General features: G+C 33.5%; 2 protein-coding genes across 16 annotated transcripts in view; one reads left to right on the forward strand and one right to left on the reverse strand.

The window, feature by feature from the left end:
* LOC117314936 (acetylcholinesterase-like) overlaps window positions 1-6,441 on the forward strand; it is a 171,455-nt gene extending 165,014 nt beyond the window's left edge. The window contains exon 6 of the mRNA XM_033869035.1: window positions 1,464-6,441. Within this exon, the coding sequence (XP_033724926.1) occupies window positions 1,464-1,576 (113 nt within the window). The 3' untranslated portion in view covers window positions 1,577-6,441. The remainder of the gene's footprint in view (window positions 1-1,463) is intronic.
* LOC117314938 (beta-1,3-galactosyltransferase 5-like) overlaps window positions 5,610-25,267 on the reverse strand; it is a 28,887-nt gene continuing 9,229 nt past the window's right edge. The window contains exons 2-6 of one of the 15 annotated variants that reach the window (XM_033869047.1): window positions 8,038-9,662; window positions 7,572-7,629; window positions 7,378-7,513; window positions 6,683-6,740; window positions 5,610-6,642 (exon numbers count right to left, since the gene is read on the reverse strand). In XM_033869047.1, the coding sequence (XP_033724938.1) occupies window positions 8,672-9,662 (991 nt within the window). In that variant the 3' untranslated portion in view covers window positions 5,610-6,642; window positions 6,683-6,740; window positions 7,378-7,513; window positions 7,572-7,629; window positions 8,038-8,671. The other 14 variants (XM_033869046.1, XM_033869041.1, XR_004529640.1 and 11 more) reach the window with 14 other exon arrangements.

The raw sequence follows: 25,267 nt of genomic DNA on the forward strand, positions 1-25,267 counted from the left end.
AAACCCGCGTGGTCGGGCAGGGGAAACCCATACCATTTCACGTCCGATCGGAGATTCAAACCTAACCCGAATACCCAATGAATGTGTTATGATTATGATGATACAAATCCAATAAAAAGGGTACGCAGGGCTGACCTCTCTCAGCAATGAAATAACCAATTCATTTTAAATTTCAAAGTGGTCTAGTGTGATGTTAGACCTTTATCCTTGATAACTGAATCGGGAACCAATCCATTTATGCGAACAAAGCGGTTCGTCTGATTTGAAATGTAATGTTTCAGTTATATATATTGACGGACCTGTATATTGTAATTCAGGCCTTGAAAGTCCCTGACAAGGTTCCTCTAAAAACTACAAAAATCACCAAATCCGTCCTTATTTCATGGTGAACCGGCATGACCACGAAAAACGAAAACGACCTTTATGAAGAACCTGAGGTTATAAACATGATATGAATCTACTCATGGGAAAGACATTTGGTTTTTGATGTAAGGAGTCCGATTGCTCTGTTACCCGAATAACTTAACATTTCAAAAATTCAAGAGTTTTTCACAAAGGGTCTACAGGAATGGGACTTGTTCTGGTACATAGAGTGTTAATGTAAACTACTTAAGCTCTAGAATTTGTTTTTTGTTTAATGCTACACCGCAGAGTGGACACGTGGAAACCAGGCTGCATTAGAACCCCGTTCACAGTGGTTTTAACACAAACGTTCTCCCTGATCCTCCCTGATGTTTAAGTTGACACTTGGGGGTTATGATGATAAGACGTGGTAATAAGATTGTAATATATCGCCCAATGTTTACAAACGTTTGCACACATCCGGCTCGCAACATGCACCTGCTTGTCCTTAGTGTAGATAATGATACATTCATACCTTGTTTATTTCGGATCTCTAACCTTTACACAAATCCTGATAAGATTGTTTTACTGCATCCCCGGCTACTTCGTAAATCAGACCTTATCCGGAATTCTTAATACACATATAAATATCAGTATAGGGGACCGGTTTAATTATCTATAGTTATAGTTCTATAAACCATCCCTTTATCTATTTAGTAACGAAATAAGCCGCATGAAATAATGTTAATAATCACTCTTGTTAGGCTGAATGGGAGCATGTGAAGGGATTCCATATGGATGAGAAAAGAGTAGCAGGATCAAATCCACATTTTTACGTCCGAACGGGGAATCTAATCTCAGTCATTTCAGATAAAGATGAGTCCGTTTCAAATGCACCACCAGAATACTCCAGTATAATTTATGAGTATATTGAATAGTTGTTATGTAGTGAACCCCTTAAGCGTTTTCATTTATCTCCCAGCCCAGTAAACCCGGTGTCAGAATCACGGGCCTTAGTAAAACATGTCAGCCTTTTCTTTTCTGACTTCATCACACGATATAAACTAAAGGATTCCAATCAGAAAAATATCATGACATAACGTTTCAATATCCTGTTTCAGATGAGGAATATAGGGAAGGTTGTGTGTCTGGAACGACTTCCGTTACGTCACATTTGGAAGTGTATCTCGCGCTAACCTGCCTAACATTCATCACCGTCCTGTTACATAGATAGTGCTACGTGGGCTTGATTTAAACGTTCAGGGAAACACGATATCACAAGGGAAACACATCATCTCCAGGGAAACACGTTATCACCAAGGAAATAGTCATATCCAGGGAAACACGTCATCTCCAGGGAAATACGTCATCTCCAGGGAAACACGTCATCTCCAGGGACATACTTCATCACTAAGGAAACAAACACCAGAGCAAAACGTCCCCGCCATGGAAACACGTTACCAGAAAATTAGGCCACAGCTATGGAAAAACGTCATCACCAGTTAACTCCGTCATCGCCAGGAAAATACGTCACCGTTATCGAGATTGTACACGCTATTGAAATATTTACGGCACCCGCTCTTAATGTTTTGTATTTTCATTTTCTGTGATTTTCAAGCTGTACAGATAACTATTGGATTTGAATCAACGGGTTGTATGTATTAAACAGATCATTCAGGAAGCGACACATTATCATTACAAGATAATATACCTATCATTGTACCTAATATCATTTTATCGTCCATAGCAAATAATGTACATATTTAATAGATGGAAATTATATCATCAAGATGCGATAAGTTATAATCTTAGAGCTTTTGTTACAGTCGTGCTTGCTATGGGACAAATGTTTATATTAAGATATCTATACATAGAAATGATATTTCTACGACTCGCTTGTAATTGGAGAGTTTCATTAAACACAGAGATTATTCTTCTATGACTTTCATTACCGTTACTTATCGCAATCTTTTTGGAACAACATTAAGGCAGACGTGTTACTACAATATGTGTTTTTCTTTTTTTATAATCTAATATTCTAAATTTTGAAATCATCATTTTAGGATTTTTCTTGCAATTTTATAATATCCAGTGAATGGTATTTTACTATTGAACATCCAAATCAATATTTTATATGACCGGGATATTCCTTATCACGTGACCCGATCCACTTTGAAATAGTTTCTAAACTACAGTGACAATAATGGACGTCCACGTCTCACGTAATCTTAGCGTGTCTATGATCACACCGGAAAACGAAATTAACACGTTTCATGATTATCACACGAAATATAAATCAATGAAAGCTACGTAAATAAGAAGCACAAAGTTTTGTTGCGAACGCTCTACTCTAAAACGGTTAAATCATAAACGCTCAACTCTAAAACAATTAAATCATAAACGCTCAACTCTAAAACAATTAAATCATAAACGCTCTACTCTAAAGTGATGTACTAATTGCCTTAACGATAAATATCTAATCTCTTGAGTTTTAGGAATGCTTGGCCATAGTGTACACGTCATATTCCTGTATGGGGATTATATAAAGATTTATCTTACTAATATGTCAGGAGAGATGTATTTACGACGGTTATAACCAGGTAGACTCTATACACGGGATACATTGTTCTCACAAGTTAAGGTTTCAATTGTTGTGTGATTGTCGTATTAATTGGATGAAGTCCGAAGGTGATTGTGTTTTTAGGTATAATATATATTTACTTTGATTTCAGGTAAGGTTGCATGTTTTCATCATTTTAGGTCTCGTTACACTAGCTCGATAGATAAATTCCACAGTACAAAGCTAATTAAATAATTCATAATGATAAAGTATGGAATGGTACGCCATCATCTTATAATTGTATCCAGTGGTTTCGTAGGAGATTTCCATGTGTGAATATAGACTGTTACATGTGCATACGTGTTTGCTTGTTGTATATAGGTATACATGAGAAGAGAAAAAGGTTGTATCCAAGTGCAGTGATTCAATATAGAACACATGACAGTTCGACGACCGACTTATCGGCAGCTTCCACTTGCTACGCTACAGTAAAGGGTGAAAGCTCCTAATTAGTCGGTCGGGGAATTTTGTATTTCTTTTTATTGTTAAACATGCATATATGTACACATTTACCTATAAATGAGTTTGATTTACCCGTACTTGTGTTTATATATAGTTTTTTGTTGTTTTAATGTTGGGTATTGATATGGATTTTTCATTTTCTAATGTATTAGAACAGAGGATATTTTGTTAAACGTTTGATATCTCGGCTGTGTTGTAAACTCATTTAAACGATGTAGAATTTTCAAATCAGTCCAGTAAAGCATTTTTACATAACGAAATAAACATTAATGCAATGTATGATTTTTGATTCCAGAATAATAACAAGTCTGATCTTACAAGTTTGGATTTTCCATAACGGCAATTGTTTATAGAAATTAAAATAGCGGGTAATTTATTTAAGTTAAAATCATACTTAATCATGTATACGCTTCAGTAAAATTTCAGAGATGCAACAAACGACAGTAGACTTTTTTTTACCTCAAGGACAAGAGAGTTCCCAGCATGAATATTCCTTGTGAGTACATGGTACACAGCTATCACCACGTTTGTAACATTCAGTGTATTTATTTAAGTCCTTAGAAGTCACAAGTATCATCAAAGAAGTCCATACATATAACTCAATCATGACACCAAATCGTCAGTCATTGTAAGCAACATTATCAAAGGCTCTGCTGGGTTTTCTGCGCATTACCTTTTTATGAAACTGCGAAATCACGAAGGACAAAAGTATTCCCATTAGTCATTAAAAAAATGTTAGTACTGGGAATTAATTCAGGAAAACATTGCAAAATTTAGTAATGAATCTTAACTCAATAAAAGAATTGCAAATTACTAGCACTGGCGCTGAATTAAGGAAATTGCAAAAATATCAGTTCTGATGCTTGATTCATGAAATTAATTGCAAAAACATAAGTACTGAAGATTTGATCAATTGAGGAAAACAGTTACAAAAATGTTATTGCTGGTAATTAATTCAGGAAAAGACATGCATGCACTCTAGTACTGGTGCTAAAGTAATGAAAAGAATTGTAGCAATGTTAGTACTGATTATTTATTCAGGGAAAGAATTGCAAAAATGGCAGAATTGATGATCAATTCAGGAAAATACAAATGTAGTTACAAAAATGTTCGTACTGTGATTAATTCAGGACATCATTTTTTTTTCATTTCCCAGCGGTGATAATATAATTAATGATACGGCCCATTGGCATTATTATTATGCTTTCTTATCAGTTATAAAGTCATTTGTGGCTTTGTTTGCGGCGTGTTTGCCGGTAAACGTTTGACTTTAATGATATTATTCTATTTTTACTGATAAACTGTAATTAACCATTATGATTTTAATAGTGTTTCAAGCGTTGTCATCCTGAATAGTTTTAATAAATTCACGCATAATCGTTCGTTATTTGTAAATTATCAATATTTTGTAATTGTGTTTGAGTTTTGTTTTGTTGTTTATTTTAAGTGTTATATATAGCATGCTATGAAGTAGTTGTATTGGCACTGTTTGCAGTGAGTTTTATTCATCGTTCATAAAAGATTTAAGAAAGTGTTAACTGACTACGTTTATAGTCCTTATTTCGAGTGATCAATGTAAGGTTGGTTGTAGGGACAGAAAGGGGTGTATTTTTCACGGAAAGTGTGAAACGTGTAATAATTCTCTGTTTAACTCTAATTTCCAAACTAGTTTTTAACGTATTTTATCTTTCCGTTAACTCTGTTATTATTTTTTTAATATTTCATGATAAACTTGCTTTCAGTATGTGTAGTTTATATTGGCTTTCTTGATTTTTTGTGAAGAATAGAATTTGTTTTAATGAATCAAATGGCACGTCTATAGCACAATATTTCATCATATGTTTCCTTATTGGAGTTCTTTGTATGTTTGAATTAAAATGGACGTTCTTGTTTATGAGAATTAGGACATTTAGCACCATCTGGGAGATATACTGTAAACGTGGTTATTTTTGCCTGGGGTTTATTTCACGATTTCGAAATGTAAACTATACACATGATTTAATCTTTGGTTGTTGTTCAAAATTATGTAAATTGACATCAAAATAATATGCGATCAAAAGGAATCGGCGCATTTAGCGTAAATTTCCCCCTCGCGTTAATCTCCAAGTTTGCAATATGGTGATTTTAAAAGGACATGAACTGCTTGCGTTTATCTTTGTTAAAACAGGCAAGTGGTTTCTTTTTGTTTTTTTTAATTAACCTGTTTGTCAAGTAAAGTTTGATTATTTAACAGGTTTTTGTATATGGACACCGGTAATGACTTTACAGTCACAGATATTTTTTCTGATTAAATACCTTTTACGTAAAGTTATGATATTCATTCAATTTGATTTCTCAAATATGTCTACATTCGCTTTCAGTTTTAAAGAATAAATGATTCAATATATCAAAATTATCTTTTGTCAATGTTTGACTGGTAATAACGCCGTATATCTCTATTAGAGGTGAAATAAAATGATTTTATTATGTTGTTATTATTCAAAATATCACATTTAAACTTTGCACTGGCGTACGCTAGCATAACAAAAAGCGCATTTTTAATTTCGAACATATTTTAATATCACGTAACTACTCTGATGAGTCAGTTATTTATCATGTAAATAACCTGTTCCTCTTTTCATAGTGTAGTTTTTAGATATTTTTTAGACATTTTGTAAATAGGTCATTTTATACTATAATACGAATTATCCAACATCTCCTAACAAATATAAACCTTAATGCGTCCTTTAGTGTAAAGAAGAGGAAATTATCATTTTAAATTGAATTTTTAAAATTTTCAACTTCCTTCGTTTAGTTTGGTCTACAAAATGAAAGTTTTCCTAGATATGTAAATTGTAGTAGGATTGAAAATGAAGTCTAGCCAGGTCGTTCGTTTTAGTTGTTAATAAGAATATGAATGGTTTATATCACTTGTGTTGATGCTTACAGTTAAATATTTGTACATAGTTTACATTATTTCATGGGTGATTCTTTGATGAAGGATGATAGTCGATTGTAAATAAACCATTATACATACATTGTTATGTCTTGTTTCTTTGTCACACCTGTAGTATATACAATATAGACCATACCACATTGTTATATCTTGTTTCTTTGTCACACCTGTAGTATATACAATATAGCCGATACCACATTGCTATATCTTGGTTCTTTGTCACACATGTAGTATATACAATATAGACGATATCACATTGTTATATCTTGTTTCTTTGTCACACCTGTAGTATCTTTGTCACACCTGTAGTATCTTTGTCACACCTGTAGTATATACAATATAGCCGATACCATATTGTTATATCTTGTTTCTTTGTCACACCTGTAGACGAACCACATTGTTATATCTTGTTTCTTTGTCACACCTGTAGTATATACTATATAGACGATATCACATTGTTATATCTTGTTTCTTTGTCACACCTGTAGTATATACAATATAGCCGATACCACATTGTTATATCTTGTTTTTGTTACACCTGTAGTATATACAATATAGCCGATACCACATTGTTATATCTTGTTTCTTTGTCACACCTGTAGTATATACAATATAGCCGATACCACATTGTTATATCTTGTTTCTTTGTCACACCTGTAGTATATATTATATAGACGATATCACATTGTTATATCTTGTTTCTTTGTCACACCTGTAGTATATACAATATAGCCGATACCACATTGTTATATCTTGTTTCTTTGTCACACCTGTAGTATATACAATATAGCCGATACCACATTGTTATATCTTGTTTCTTTGTCACACCTGTAGTATATCATATAGAGGCAATACCACATTGTTATATCTTGTTTTTGTTACACCTGTAGTATATCATATAGAGGCAATACCACATTGTTATATCTTGTTTTTGTTACACCTGTAGTATATACAATATAGACGACACCACATTGTTATATCTTGTTTCTTTGTCACACCTGTAGTATCTTTGTCACACCTGTAGTATATACAATATAGCCGATACCACATTGTTATATCTTGTTTCTTTGTCACACCTGTAGTATATACAATATAGCCGATAACACATTGTTATATCTTGTTTCTTTGTAACACCTGTAGTATCTTTGTCACACCTGTAGTATATACAATATAGACGACACCACATTGTCATATCTTGTTTCTTTGTCACACCTGTAGTATATACAATATAGCCGATAACACATTGTTATATCTTGTTTCTTTGTCACACCTGTAGTATCTTTGTCACACCTTTAGTATATACAATATAGACGACACCACATTGGTATATCTTGTTACTTTGTCACACCTGTAGTATATACAATATAGCCGATACCACATTGTTATATCTTGTTTCTTTGTCACACCTGTAGTATCTTTGTCACACCTGTAGTATATACAATATAGACGATATCACATTGTTATATCTTGTTTCTTTGTCACACCTGTAGTATATACAATATAGCCGATACCACATTGTTATATCTTGTTTCTTTGTCACACCTGTAGTATCTTTGTCACACCTGTAGTATATACAATATAGCCGATACCACATTGTTATATCTTGTTTCTTTGTCACACCTGTAGTATATACAATATAGCCGATACCACATTGTTATATCTTGTTTCTTTGTCACACCTGTAGTATATACAATATAGCCGATACCATGTCGACAGGTTATTACATCTTTTTGCGGTCACTAAGATCTTACTGAATTACATCTCTTGACATAACACATGAAGTCGTGTCTAAAATGATCCAACACGTTATTACAATAGTATTTTTTTTATTACAATAGTAAAATTCACAAAGCATAAACGGTTAAAGACGAGCCACCAGGTGAAGGTAACATGACTTTCCAAAACACGAAATGCACAATCGTTTTCACAAAGGAACAACCCAAGTTTTTTTTTGATATATAAGGAAAGTATCCACAAAACGTCAAATAGTTCACTATATGATTTTGGTCTCGTTTTTTCCAGAGCAATATATATGAACTCAACTTAGATGGTATCTAAACTAAAAAAAAAACAAGTCTATTACCAAGTAAACAACCCATTGAGAAACATTCCGTCACAATATATGTTTTATTAATGTCACATTAATTATCAAAATAAATTAAACTTGTTTAACAGGTTGTTGTATTAATTTTCACACAAAATTCTATGTGATAGAAAATACTTTGTGAAATATTCCAATGTTTAGATGCCATTTCCAATATGATTTTCAAATAAGAAGAAATTACCTATTTAACAATCAGAAAATCGCCGTTTTAACTACTAAATACCCCGAACAGTGTTTGTATGATAGATACACCTTTCCCCCAATTAGAACATTCCACCTTACTTCTCTTGTTTCGGTCATTCCAGAACTTCGTAATTAACTCGGGTGTGAGATTGTGTACGATTCTAGCACATTTGATAAAGAAATACTGCGGAAATCTGTCCATGGCATAGATAAAATATTCCACATTTTCTACAGTAATTCCCTGTTTATACGCAGCTATTCCGACATAAACGTCTTCGAACTTAAAAACTGCGGTGTTCACCATTTCCCTGTATAATTTATGCGCCGTACGCATTGTCATAACGTATCCCGGGCCCCCGCAATATGGCGGATACACTTGAAAAGGATAATCGTCGTAGGAAACCCTGAATTTTGACGTCCATCTGAATGGCCCTGTTTCAGGTAAACAATCACCGCGGATAACGTCATCTGAGACAAAGTTTCTGTCATTTTGAATTTCACGAAGGAACTCCAGGTCAAAATACACATCGTCATCAATCTTGAAAAAGTAGCTAGATTCAAAACAGGAATGAGTTGCCCAATTCAAAGCTTCAATTACTTTCTCTGTTATATTAAAATAATCCTCATCGACGTCAACGTGTAATATGTCCTCATTGTCTCGGTCTGTTGTCTTTAAACCAGCACCTTCCTCGTTGCCAATTACGAAATAAATACTGAAGTTATATTTTCTCTGCATTTCCAGATGGCCCCATGTCTGCCGTATGGTTTCCCGTCGTAATGAACTTGATGCCTTGTTTAACACCATAATGACGGTATTTTTCGTTGAATTATCCCTACACTTTACTTTCGGATTAATAAAGACTTTACTCGGTTTCCTTTCGACAAGAAGGTTGGTGTGTTCCATCATACCGGAAACAGTTAACGGCTCATATGTGTTACAGCACACTAAGAACAAGAACACTACACAGACACACAAGGTTAGGCATGCTCTTCTCCTCCTTCCATTTGATAGAAATCTACAACAAAAACATGAATAAATATAACAAGGAACACTACACAGACACACAAGGTTAGGAATGCTCTCCTCCTTCCCTTTGATAGAAATCTACAACAAAAACATGAATAAATATAAACAAGAACACTACACAGACACAGAAGGTTAGGCATGCTCTTTTCCTCCTTCCATTTGATAGAAATCTACAACAAAAACATGAATAAATATAAAAAGGAACACTACACATACACACAAGGTGAAGAATGCTCTCCTCCTTCCATTTGATAGAAATCTACAACAAAAACATGAATAAATATAAAAAGGAACACTACACAGACACACAAGGTTAGGAATGCTCTCCTCCTTCCATTTGATAGAAATCTACAACAAAAACATGAATAAATATAAAAAGGAACACTACACATACACACAAGGTGAAGAATGCTCTCCTCCTTCCATTTGATAGAAATCTACAACAAAAACATGAATAAATATAAAAAGGAACACTACACAGACACACAAGGTTAGGAATGCTCTCCTCCTTCCATTTGATAGAAATCTACAACAAAAACATGAATAAATATAAAAAGGAACACTACACAGACACACAAGGTATGGAATGCTCTCCTCCTTCCATTTGATAGACATCTACAACAAAAAACACAGACACAGAAGGTTTGACATGCTATTCTCCTCCTTCCATTTGATAGACATCTACAAAGAAACCAAAAATATATCAGATTATTTCAAAATGAAAGACATCAACAACGAAAACATAAATAAATATGATTATTATAAAACTCACTGATCGGCTAACATAATATCACATGATTTGTTTTACGAAGAACACTACACAGACACAGAAGGTTAGGCATGCTATTTTCCTCCTTCCATTTGATAGACATCTACAAAGAAACCAAAAATATATCAGATTATTTCAAAATCAAAGACATCAACAACGAAAACATAAATAAATATGATTATTATAAAACTCACTGATTGGCTAACATAATATCACATGATTCGAAATAACTAGTCATACAAACAGGCCGTGAATAAAAGCTGGTAAAAAATATGGTTGAACTGGTGTTTCTTAAAAAAGATTATTAATGAATTTGTCCCCTTTGTATTGTCCTAAAGTAGAGAATATCTTGCAGGTCTTGAAATGTGACAAGCAATAACTTTGATTTTTAGAATATAAAATTATCATAAGAATTCGTGCATTGAATACATTTCAATGAGTGCATTTTAATATATTGGTTAATTTTGATGATGTGGTGTTTTAAAGATATAATAAATTATATACAAATGCTTCACAAACCAGTCTCTATCAACATATAAACAAGTGTTACCTGCATTCAGAACGTGATTATTATAAATCAATTAGTCATTTTATAATACAACTAATATAGCCTTTACATTTCGGTCAATATATGGTTTTATTAACCTTCAAATAATATCGTCCTCGGTCGATTTTTTTTCACGTTAATTAAACAATGTTTCGACGTTATCAAAAGGCTATGATTATATAATAAAATAATGAGTTAATATATCAAGGCATTCATTATTAAAACAAAATAGATAAATAACCTCATCCAATAGACATAAATAAAACTTGATAAATGTATTGATTAATAAATTAAACGATTAATAAATATCGCAAAAAATAAATGAGTAAAATACATTTAATAGACAATCTATAACGAAAACACAAATGAAAATGAATCAATAGATTAATAAAATCATAACACATACCCCACATACCCCATATCAAAATGAACATAAACGCTTTGTTTTATATCGACAACGAAAACATAGATAAGGCTAAGTTAATAGATACCTTGATTGTTTTAATATCTACAACAATAAATAAATAAATATATATTGATAAATAATACACAATTCGTAAATACGTAGATATAAGAACAGAACGAGATATCTCCTAATTATCACCTATGCTTTTGTCAAATGTCTCTTCATACTTCAACATCGTTTAATCAATTTGAAATATATAAAAAAAAACACTTAGAATTCGTTTTCATTAATCATGAACATCCGATCCGAAGAAACGCTTTCGCAAACAAAATTTTGAGTTTTGCCCGCCTTTCGTTCTCTTGTTATAACGTATTTTTTTCCCTTGAAAGGCTTACAACGTTATACTTTATATGAATATATAAGAAAATGATTGAGAACTATTCAGTATTTCTTTTTAGATTTGAATATCTCTCAATTGAAAACACTGAAAATGTAATCGCGGGAGAGAGTGAATTACTGATCAACAACAGTTTTATTGAGTTGGAGATCAGATATTCCAACAGACTATTTGCACAACAGTTACAATGTATTATATCTCTCTGAAGCCGACATGTTTTCGTGCGAAGCTGATTATATTGAAGAGCCTGTCAGAACAAGTATAAATAACTAAAACTTTATTGAGCTCTTCGATCGGATATACCCCGTTGAACTTGAACTTCAAACGATAATATATCAGTTGCTTACCCCGATCTTTACTGAGTTAGTAACCAGCATGGTCAGATTACAACACAGCTGTATGATAAACGACACCAGGTTTCGAGACCTTGGGTATTTGATGACGACCATGGGAATATTTTATAGTCGAACTCATGGGTTCATTTGGAAATGTTCCATTTCCGAACAATATATGAAGTCCGTCATGTTCGAAATTTGTTGATATGCCTAGCTGTCCCATTTTTACCTTTCTATCATTTTAGAATGTGATGAGCTAGGCTATTATGGCGGGTGTCGTCGATCTGACCTAGATTTGTATGACGGTTGTCGTCGTGACTTAGATTTGTATGTCGGGTGTCGTCATGAAGCAGAAGACGCTTGTCATACATAACACCTGGTGTCATTCTCTTTGGACATTTTTAAGGGCAAAGCCAGACTTTTCATTGCTTCAAATTTAACGTATATGATGTTTTAATCATGGTTTGCATGTGAGTATATCTGGTTTGTCTGTCTAGGCACAGACATTTTTACGAAAAAAGATCATATACAGTAAATTATGTTGCATATTGAAACGAAACATGTACACATGTTTTGCATAAAAAATATCAAAGCCTACAGGTATGTAACGGTTATGATTGAAGTCATGTAAACTATTTTGAAAAAAAAGTAGATAGCTGTTGACATTTGATGACTGAATGATAGTGTTTTGGTGTTTTTTTTATATATTTGTTTGGAATGTTTATGTTAAAACGTTGGGGATGGGTAGGTGTGGGAATGGGAGATGACCTTGATTTACGGGTAAAATGACGGATGTAGTCGCTAAAATAGAACACCTTCCAAAACACCAAGGTTTTCATTATTCTTGTAATTTCTTAAGGGTTCAACTTTATCAATGCCGGTAAAGCAACAGAGAATAATTAAAAATTATTATTTAACAGTCTGATACTATAATGTTTGTTTTGGTTTAACGTCCTATTAACAGCCAGGTTCATTTAAGGACGTGCCAGGTTTTGGAGGTGGAGGAAAGCCGGATTACCCGGAGAAAAACCACCGGCCTACAGTCAGTACCTGGCAACTGTCCCATGTCGGTTTCGAACTCGCAACCCAGAGGTGGAGGGCTAGTGATAAAGTGTCGGGACACCTTAACCACTCGGCCACCGCGGCTATACTACAATGTAATATGTCTATAATGTATATACATATAAGTACTACTTACTTAGACTGAGTATGCATCATATAGATGTGTTGTATGTGAGGGTGTGTGTGTGTGTGCCTTGTAGGATGTACATCGTAGGTATGCATGTCTGTATAATAGAGTGGATGTTTACAAAATTGATTACTAAACGTTAAATGAAGTTATCATTCTACACTTTTGCCATTAATGCTAATATTCCTTAGTCTTTACTCTTTAAATACTTAACTCTCTATGATATTTATTATTTGATTTATTCACTTTGGTTTATATATATATAGAATAAAACTTGTAGATATATATATGGTTCCTATTAGAGAGGACTTATATAGACTTGCCTGATTTCCAATCCGTTTGTTTTCTAACAAAATGTTTTAATGAAAATGATAGATAACACAAAATTGTAGAAAATATTGATCACGGGAGCACTGTTAATTTCAATATTCATGTATTCATCCGCGCATGTTAACCAATATTATTAGAAATATGTGCATTCAAGCTGTTTTGTCATGTATTTAATTACTATGCATTGTTTGGTTGGTTTTTGTTTATTATTAAAATAATATGTACCGATAAAAAAAAAAAAAAATCAATATGTGGGTTGCAACTTAATGTGACTTCATCTCGAATGAAATCGGAAGCAGACATAATGTACAGGCAGTTATCCTCAGCCAACTAGTACCTGTCTTATCATGAAGGTCAAGAGTACACCTCTTAACAAAAGCAATGACAAAAGTTCCACGCTTCCTTTTGGGTATCGGCCCGACATTAATGTCGCTCCTACAATCCCGTTTTATGAAATTCCCGCCATTTTGAGCTTTCGATCTAAGTCACACATTACGCACATAATATTTACCTCGTATCGAACAACACTAAACAGTATATGGAAGTCCAGATATCATATAAGACGCCATTGTTCCTAATTCTGAACAATGCTTTCTAATACGTCAGAGAGATATAATGCTCAGAGTGTCTGTAATATGTAACAGCGTTCATCTATAAATCTACGTTTTCGATTTAAATAAGTAAAAAGTGTAACACCCAGGGTTATTTTTTCTTAAGTATATGCTTTGTCAGTAGTGTTATTGTTATTTCTCATATGAATGACCTTAATGATAGGTGCATTGAATGTCACAGGGGTCAAATATGTAATAAAAACCTTTACATTATTTAACGAGCAATGACGTCTAGATAGTAATTGAGTATTACCATGTATATTTATACAAGCAGTGCACGTTCTGTATGTGGGAGATTTTAACGTATCATGATAAGTTACTATCAATACGACACTATTACGATTAATTGTTGCATACTTGAAAAATATTGAAATTTGTTTATCGACAAAATATTTAAGTTGTCTTACTGTATCTACATATCCTAGTTTAATGACTAGATCAGAGTGGCATTTTGTCGACAAACTGATGTCTGTCACAAGTAGAGTTACATTTACGTAAACCGATATACATGACAAGAAGAATTATTAGTAATAATCTGATAATTGGAAACTCTCTCGTTAACCTATATAACGAGTTACGTGAATCAACGCGGTAGTTTTCGCTATATAACGCTATATTTTCGAATGCTAACGCGAAATGACACGAAATATTCGCATATAAAGCGTTAGTTTCGCGATATAACGTAATAGTTTCGCACAATAACACGATAATGTTGCGTAATAAAGCGAAAACATATTATTTTCTCCTACGAGAATGATCCCCAGCTGCTTTCGTACCTTTCTGTTCCTATTCTAAAGAAAGAAATGATTTTGATGTCCATCATAACCACCCATAAAATCTGAATTTCCGTTATCTTATCTCCTAGCTTTACTTGACTCCCTCTAATATTTGCACCTTGGACACACGTCCATGCACGACCCGTCTTGTTAGGGGAGGAAAAATAAACAAAATATTCAATCTGTGTTTATCATTGATCGTGATAAGACAATTGTATATGTATATTTTGTTCCTGTGTTCATCAATACATACCGACATATCACAACAAAATAGCCAACGAAGGACATTCTTCTAAATCCCAAAAGTAGTTCATTTCTATCTTAAGGTTAATAAAACAACTAGACAGGTAAAGTAAAATAAACTTAAAGTTAATTCAATAATTTATCAATTAATTTGTTAATTAATTCTAATTGATTATTTAATTCATTCATTCATTCACGTGTTCACTCGTTCATTGTTTGGTTTAATTAGATGATTGTAACGCATAAATGGTTATCATAACATTACAGTAAAATGAACGGATCGGCGAGTGATATTATGATTTGATCAACCACAACTATGTGTATCGAGATAAACAATAATGTAAGACTAGAGTTTGGCGAAACGTTTAACATGTCTGCATACTGTGATATTTATAGGACAATAATTTTCCAAAGAATGCTGTAAATACTTGTGATTTTATATTTTTTATGCTTTCTCTTTTATTCAACCTGTTACTGTTTTTTTTTTTCGTTCAAAGTCAAATATCGCGCTCTCCATGGCATCTGATTTTGCGACATAAAAAAGGTGTCTTTTCCTGGCAAAAGAATATAGTTCGTGGAAGTGCAAACAAAGTCATGAATTTAATTTTGGCATTTTAACCAATATGTTCCACGTGCGGATATTCACCTTTTATACAACAGAACTTCATAAAGTGTTACAAGTTACATTCACAGTTGGGGTTTGTAATCTTGTTGCACGATTTTTTTGTGTGGCAAACGAAGCGTCGTCACGAACAATGTCCTCAAATCATTACATCACTACACAAATAGAAATTATGGTAGAATTGTGTTCTAATACCTTTCTATTGCAGGGCATATAATACAGATTGCGAAATGTGCATTTTCTGTAACGAAACTAATAATCTATTATTTACTAAGGATAAACTTTATAATTAGGTCTGAAATCCGGGATACATATAATTAATACTATGTTATGTACTTAGGATACATTCTATAATAAGGTATTATGTCTAGGATATAGATAATTAATACTCTGTTATGTACTTAGGATACATTCTATAATAAGGTATTATGTCTAGGATATTGATAATTAATACTCTGTTATGTACTTAGGATACATTCTATAATAAGGTATTATGTCTAGGATATTGATAATTAATACTCTATTATGTACTTAGGATACATTCTATAATAAGGTATTATGTCTAGGATATTGATAATTAATACTCTGTTATGTACTTAGGATACATTCTATAATAAGGTATTATGTATAGGATATTGATAATTAATACTCTGTTATGTACTTAGGATACATTCTATAATAAGGTATGACTACCAGTATATAGATAAATAATACTCTGTTATGTACTTAGGATACATTCTATAATAAGGTATGATGTTTATAATATAGATAAATAATTTGCTATTATTTACTTAGGATACGCTGTATAAGAATTATATGAAGTCAATGATATAATTTATAATCTATTATTTACTAAGATGCATTTAAGATCAGATATGAAATCCATTTAACATATTGTTAATACATTTGGACTTGACACTGACCTAGGCTCAAGTCGACCTTGAATTCATATCAATACAACGATATTCTCTTGTTATTCAGTAGATTATTTTCTCTTTATCCTGAAAGGAAGTCCTGGCCATTAATACGCTTCCTCTCGAGTTTCCTGAAAGACCCCAAGACTCTGTGTGTATCATATATATAGACAACTCTGAAAGTGACGCGTTTTCCGTCTGTGTTACATTTCATTCTTTGATATAATTTACACGAACTACCTGCGTTACCTAGTCTCAAATTGGCAAAGTGGTATTTTAGGCGTATTCATTTTGAGACCATTACTGTAAAATTATTAGCCACACGATTCAGACAGTATAATATTATGCATATTGTGCTAGACATAATATCTAAATATCATGTTTTTATTTTGAAATTGCGATTTTATTACGTGTAGACATGTTGACTTTCCAGTGAGTTTAGACGTAGACTATCCCCGGTGTTAATATATAGATTACTCGTCGTCGTCATCGTCGTCATCGTCCTCTTCCTCGTCGTCGTACTCTTCCTCCTTGTCGTCGCCGTCGTCATCGCCGTCATCGTCACCTTCCTCCTCGTCGTCGTCATCGTCGTCATTGTCTTCTTCCTCCTCCTCGTCGGCAGGAAGGTGTCATAACCATTTCCTTTGTACTTTTCGCGCAACATTCAGAGTTGTTTATACCATACGATACAAACGGAGTCTTGGGATTTTTCAGGAAATAGTGATTTTACAATGAAATAGAGTATTCCAAGATGGAATAATAAAGATTGATATCACTTCAATGTTATCAATAAGCCCGCACCTCACGATATCACGGGAAACATTTTCACTAACAGAAGTAGATATGTATAGAATATATTAGTCCCCGACAATATCATGACATTGATTATAAAACTCTTATGATGTCTTAACAAGCCTTTATCTCAATACCCTTAGAAAACATTTCACTACCAGCAGTATACACACATCACATATATTAGTTCCAAATACGATTATGATATTAACTACACATTAACTTTCCTCTTGCCTCAATAAGCCTGTATCTAGATACCCCGAGAAATAATTATGTTACAGCCATGGGTCTATATATAATAGATTATTTTTCGAAGAGCATGAGATTCAATACACATCCCTCGACGGTTTCACCCATCGAAAATCTATATACATTTTAACTATCAGCAGTATACACTTGTACAGCTCTTAATATATATATTACATGTGCAGGTATAATGTATACACTTATACAGCTCTTAATATATACACATGTGCAGGTATAATGTATACACTTGTACAGCTCTTAATATATATATTACATGTGCAGGTATAATGTATACACTTGTACAGCTCTTGATATATATATATATGCATGTGCAGGTATAATGTATACACTTGTACAGCTCTTAATATATACACATACGCAGGTATAATGTATACACGTGTACAGCTCTTAATATATATATTACATGTGCAGGTATAATGTATACACTTGTACAGCTCTTAATATACAAGTATATACATGTGCAGGTATAATGTATACACTTGTACAGCTCTTAATATATACATGTGCACGTATAATGTATACACTTGTACATTTCTTAATATATATACATGTGGAGGTATAATGTATACACTTGTACAGCTCTTAATATATACACATGTGCAGATATAATTTATACACTTGTACAGTCCTTAATATATATACACATTTACAGTGTTTAATGTCTTCACATTCGTATGAGTAAATGTATACATATGTGCAGTCAACGGGGTTGAATTCATATATTTACATAACCTTGATTTAAAAAATTTATATCGAGAAAACGAGAAATTTTATTAAAAAGAAAAATTTGTCATGTATACGACGAAACACCAAATTATTAGAACAGCCGGGAGATCCCGCCTATGCACCACGCCATTGTTTTAATGTCGTTCCGCATTTTCCGGTCTGTTTTGTTTAATTTTGTATAAAACAAAAAGAAAGAAGTATTAAAGTAAAAATAATATTAAATACAATCAGTCAATATTTTTAACACTTATCTCGTTATCGATCCAAGGGAAGCTACTCTTCCTGTCTTACTGTCGATGGCGTATTTATATGACCCGATTAATCAGGTGATTTGCACGAGAGACAATGTTTTCATACGGTTTTCATAGTGTATTCATGGTCATATGTTTGTTGTTTTCACTTGGTATGTTCATATCAGCAAACCACATTAGGAATGTAAATATATATAAATGTACAGAAATGGAGGTTGTTATATAATACTTGTGCAGGCCCAGGGGGACTGCTACGTACACATGTAAAGGGGTCGATTTAAACGTTGTGATATATCTAATTGATATGGAATCAATTAGGGGGAAACACATATTATTAGATACAAAAATGCATTAATTCTGTCGCAGTTTACAAGTATGATTTGTTTATCATTATTTTGATGACTGGAATCTGTCTTAACTTCTTATATGGACACTGATTTTAATGTCCATTATGAAACATACGTTACCGACAACGTTGTCATTGATACATGTTTGGCGAAACTATACAGGTTACGTTACCTATCGTCTAGTGACGAATTCGGCAAGATCGGTATCGTCCTTTGTCGAAACTGACTATAAGGTTTTATACGCAATTCTACCATGTTTGCTATGCAAGGCCAGTTTTGAATGGTTTAAAACCATGTATTATTTTCCAATAACCCACGCTCGTGCCAATAATACACGCTCGTGCCAATAATACACGGTCGGGAGTCACGGCTGTAACAATTTTATATATCTAATATTCACCCGTTTTATTAAAGGTTACTATAGCCGAGTGGGCTAATGGGTTAGTTTTTCATTATTTTTTATCACGACGCGAGTTCGAATCCTACGGAGGCCCACCTTTTTTTTTTTTATCCTTTTTTTATTTTCAAAATCAATGCCATATGAAAGATGCTCTTGATCGTAGTACTGTATTGCCTGTATATTTCATCAACAAATAATGCAATACTCAAGAAATAAATTACAAGGTTTTCTGAGGGTTTCTTTGCTGTTTTTTTATTAGAAAGAGGTCGGTCTAAGAACCAAACAGAACATGGTAGAATAGAAATAATTAACGATGATTCGTGTATTATTGCAGGATATACAACGAGGACGAGTATATTTTGCAATTTTAATTAATAACTCCGTAACTGCGGCCTTCGTTATTAATTCAATTGCAAAATATACTCGTCCTCGTTGTATATCCTGCAATAATACACGAATCATCGTTAATTATTTCTAAATATTCATGGTACATTAAAGATTGAACAAAATAATATTCGTCTAAATTCCGTAAATGCGCTTGTTTAAAATACGGTGTAGTCTTCATATGAGTGACTTCACCCCGCATTCACGTATTGGAAGTATTGTATATATACAATTTAAAAACGAGCATTCGTCTTAATCCAGTTGGTGCGCAGTGTTGAAATACCAGTAGTGTTACACTGTTGATTGGTTATTGACAAGCTAAAGGAAAACAAGAGTGCTGACATATTAACAAAACCGTTATTCTCTATCAAAATCGAACTAACAAGAGGCAAACAAATAAAAAGGTTTTCGGTCCTTTGGAAAAAAAAAAATTGTTTGCTTGTTCGTTTGTTTTTTTTTTGTTTGTTTTTTGTTTTTGTTTTTTTGTTTGTTTGTTTGCTTGTTTTTGTTTTTTTTATTTGCTTGTTTTAATTTTTGAATTTAGTTTTGTCTGTTTTTGTTGATGTTTTATTTTTCAATAAGCAAACAAATTATTTTCTTTTGATGAAAAACATGCCAATATACAATTGTATTCCAGGGACCTTTCTGTTACTATTCCTAAAACAAGCGGAACATTTTGGGGTCCCTCACAATGCAATCTCATGCATTCCTAATCTCTTTAACTCCTATCCTCTTTGTACTTTGATCCCCCGTACTTTTGTCCCTTGGATACATGTCCTGGTATGACTCGTCCTGATAAAAACCAAAACAAACAAATTCATTTCTTATCACGCCAGCACTCTGCCATTCGTGGTATGACATTTGTATAAAAATTCCTTGGGTCATCTATATTAAGTAAGGTCATAACAAGATAGTATAGAAGGACATTGTTCTAAACCCCTTATGTCTTAGTCAATAAAACTAAATACGGAAAGTTACATCAACATAAAAGTCATTCATTCATTCATCCATTCATCCATTCATCCATTCCCTTTAAGTTTAATGAAATGATTATAATATAAAAAATTATATAATTTCATTAAAAATGAACGGATCAGTGAGTTAACACATTATAATACAATGATACATCAATACGCGTATCAAATACCGTAAAGCAGGAAATTTTAGCGGTCATAAAATTTGGCGATTTGGTCATGAAAACTGAAAGTTAGATTTTAGCGTGTTAAAATTAAGCGATTTCTCTAAATCTATAGTTTTAATTTGGCGTTGAGCATATATATCCTACCGGTATATATAGATAAGTATGTTATGTCCATACATCCTATCCATGTTGATTAAGTTTGTTGTGTATTATCGATCCTCTGTCTCGAAACCGGAAACTATTACCAAAAATCGTCAGACGAACACATACACGTAGATTTGCCAAAATAGTGTTTATATGAGTATGTGTACGAATCAAAAGACAAAGCGAATATAACCAACCGTATGATATCGCCATGGTCATCTATTGTATGCTGTGTATACGTACAGGTAAGTTTAACAATGAGTCTACAGGTAAAGTGTTCATTGAATGGTATGGGTAGATGGCTTTGTTTTCACAAATATTAATTATGATGCAATATATGCGATACATGTATTGATAAACATGTATCGTGAGTAGTTGTTCACAAGCTATTCCTATGTACCTATCAGCATTTTGGCCGACAGTTGCCAGGCAACAACCAACGTTACGCACCACTCGTTACTCTCTGAGTTATCAAAGGTAAATATACTTTTAAGCCTTAAGTTTTCAGTATTTTGGTTTTAAATCGATGTCTTTCTTCTAGAATTCCTGGAGGAAGCCCACGTTTCGTCTTCTAGAATTCCTGGAGGAAACCCACGTTTTGTCTTCTTGAGTTCCTGGAGGAAACCCACGTTTCGTCTTCTAGAGTTCCTCGCGGAAACCCACGTTTTGTTTTCGACCTTTTTGGTCTGCCATATCACCTTTTACATGTACCCAGATACGGTACATTGTGTGGACATATCAGCACGTATAGGTCATGGCAGAGATAATAGAGAATTATTAACAAAAATACATCACAATATTCACCGAAAGTATATCAACATCGTTAACTGTTAGTAATTTTTACGTAATTGACCAATAGAAAATATCGTCTGATCTGAATATTAACATACATACTTCTATATTCCTGTGAAACAGCGCGACATTATAGCACCGATGACCTATACTGTAGTTTTGGTTGATTTTTTTTATCTAGTTCATTATTGTCGATATTTCGCCATTAACGAATTCTCCTGTGCATGTTATGACTACTATAAAACATCCTGGTTATGTGTGTCCTTTTTCTGAAATTTTGGCAACAAATGAAAGTTGTCTGCGCTAAAGTAAGACATATAAAGCTGGCCACAAAACGACAAGTAAATGTTGGCATGCGAATAAAACCGTAATTATCAAAATATAAAAGAATAGTAAGCATAAAACAAGGAATTTGTTTCCAACCCAGCTTCCTCTTATTTCATTTGAACCATGAAGTTACTGTTTTGAAGTTATACTTGTGAAAACGATTATTTTTAAGTCACAATCTGAAAAATCAAATGAAACATCCCCAATACCAAGTCGTAAATATTGTACAGGAACCGATTATAAGGTAGAATAGTCAATCTCAGCGTCAACAGAGACACCGGCCAATAAACCTCCATGTGGAAGATACGGACAACTTACCACCCTGTACAACAAAGGTATTTGATTATACTTAAATTCATACCGTACAGCAAAAACGATTGTAACAAGGCTGGAGTGTTCCCGTAATTTTCATTGGCCAATTTCCATGTTTTCCTCACAAGTACCCATCAGTGAGTTGACCTGTCCGTGCTAAAAATAGCTCAGAGGGGAAATTTCCCAGGCATTGTCGACATGTTCGTGCTATTTATGGCACGAACAGGTCGGCAATCTTCGCATCCGATCACGTAACGTGTTACTTTGGACCACAGCAAATTAAAATGCTGGAAACAAACGATTGTTTCGCATCGCTTTGTTTACAATATTGCCGACGAGATACCCAAACAACGTTTCGATACAATAAACGAAGAGGAATTGCAAGATATTTTGAAGAATAAAGACTTGTTGAACACCCGGAAAAAATACTTCAGGTGCAACAAGACTATTCCGGCCATATTTAAGTTTCAAAGGTCAGTCTGCATGCCAACTCTGAAAACTTTGGTGAACATGATTTGGACTGGATCGAGCCTTTGGATTTTGTTCATTCATTTTGGTTGGCCATATTACAAAACAGTTATTGCATTTTGTGATCGGTGTACACGAGACTATACGGACCTGGTCAAGAGTTTGTTCACCTCAACCTGCGGCCTCGATGAACAAACTCTTGACCAGTTCCGTATAGTCTCGTGTTCACCTCCACAAAATAAAATAACTATGTATGATTTCCATATGAGAAACATGATATTAACTTTTCCACTCATCGATGATTATCTGCCTACCTATCTTGGAAAATATACATTTCACTACCATCAGTATACATATGTATACCATAGGGTACTTCGCGGTGAGGTCAGCATATTGATTATCCCATGGTCTAAATAAGCCTGCACCTCTCGAAACCTCGAGAAACAATTTTACGTCCGGAAGTATAAATCTGAAAATCAAGTTAGGTCCCGATAACATCATGGTATTTATTATACATCTCTTATACGGTCTCACTATGTCTGTACCTTGACATCCCTCCGTGGCCTCAATAAGCCCTCACCCCTCGAAACCCTGGGATATACATTATAACTATCAGCAGTATAACTTTATCACAAACATCATGATAACATGAGCAAACCCTTGTTGTACAGAACTATACAGGTGACTGTTCTGATCAGCTGATGGTATATCTCACCTACCAGCCATGCGATGGAGTGCAATGGCGTTAACGCCCCTTCTAAATAACGGCATGCCTTCCTGACTAGGCGCGACACAAATGGACACCGTTCAGCTAGAATATTCTCTCTGGAGAGGATATGTAACTACAAATGTGTATTGGGTCGTTGTCATTCGTGTCATCAACATATACAATTATACTCTCTCTAGAGAGGATATGTAAATACAAATGTGTGTTGGGTCGTTGTCATTCGTGTCATCAACATCTACAATAACCTTTTTTGGCCCAAAACTACTTGACAAAGTTTCCATGTAAATATTTCTAAATAACAACAATAGAACAGAATACATAGATACCAAGATAAAATAGATATAAAGATAGAGACAACTTACCGAATAGTCATCACTGGAGAAATATTAATCCAAATTCACTATTTCAAATCAGGGTTTCAATATTCAAAATCACTCCGGTTATATTCAAAAGCACTTTCGAAATGTTGAATTAAAATCTTGTCATATTCAAATTCACTACTTGTATAGATAATTAAACTATGTGCGTATTCAAATTACCTCCTGGTATAGTCATTTAAGTATACACTTTATGAATAGAAGTTCACTTTCAGTATTCGCATTCAAACTGCATATATTCCAATAACTATTCGTGCATTCTTTTTTTTACGTGGTCAACATCCTTGAATTTCAGATAAAATGATAAAGTTAGTCCGACAAATGTGTGTAAGATAGGACCACAATGTATAGATAAAACAATGGATATCATTGGACAAGACATACACATAAACTGATTACGTTTTAGTCCCATGTCACACAACGTTTGAAGGTGGTTTAAACATTATCTTTCCTTCACTGATAACATGTTTACGACGTAAAAGGTTGATTTTCAATTGTATCTCACGTGCGACCACTTTATAATAGTATCTACAGCACAAGCATGTTAAAATAAAATAAATAAGGAACCACAACACACAGGCTTATAACTCAAGGAATGAACAAATTGCACACGATATACAAATATGTATCAGCGTCTTACAACACATAGAGAGTTGACTGAGGGTATCCTATGCACATAAAGCGTGCATATGATAACATGCATTCATAAATCTGCTTCACAATGATTCTTTGTAAGTTAAGTTAATATGGGCTTCGTAGGTTATGTAACCCAGGAATATGCCACAGACAGGTAAATATTTTACACGACACTTATTGGATGATATTTTATATTTAGTGAAACTGAACTATTAATTAACGTTTATATTTTACATTTTCATCTCGCTGGGTATTAATGAGATATATATAGGACACAAGATATCGACACAATGATACTCACCTGAGCTCAGGTGTAAGGATGTATTAATTATACAACATTGTAACTTAGTTTTACGGTTTCCAA

The sequence above is a fragment of the Pecten maximus genome, chromosome 17 (assembly GCF_902652985.1).
Source record: "Pecten maximus chromosome 17, xPecMax1.1, whole genome shotgun sequence".
In the NCBI taxonomy this organism is placed as follows: Eukaryota; Metazoa; Mollusca; class Bivalvia; order Pectinida; family Pectinidae; genus Pecten; species Pecten maximus.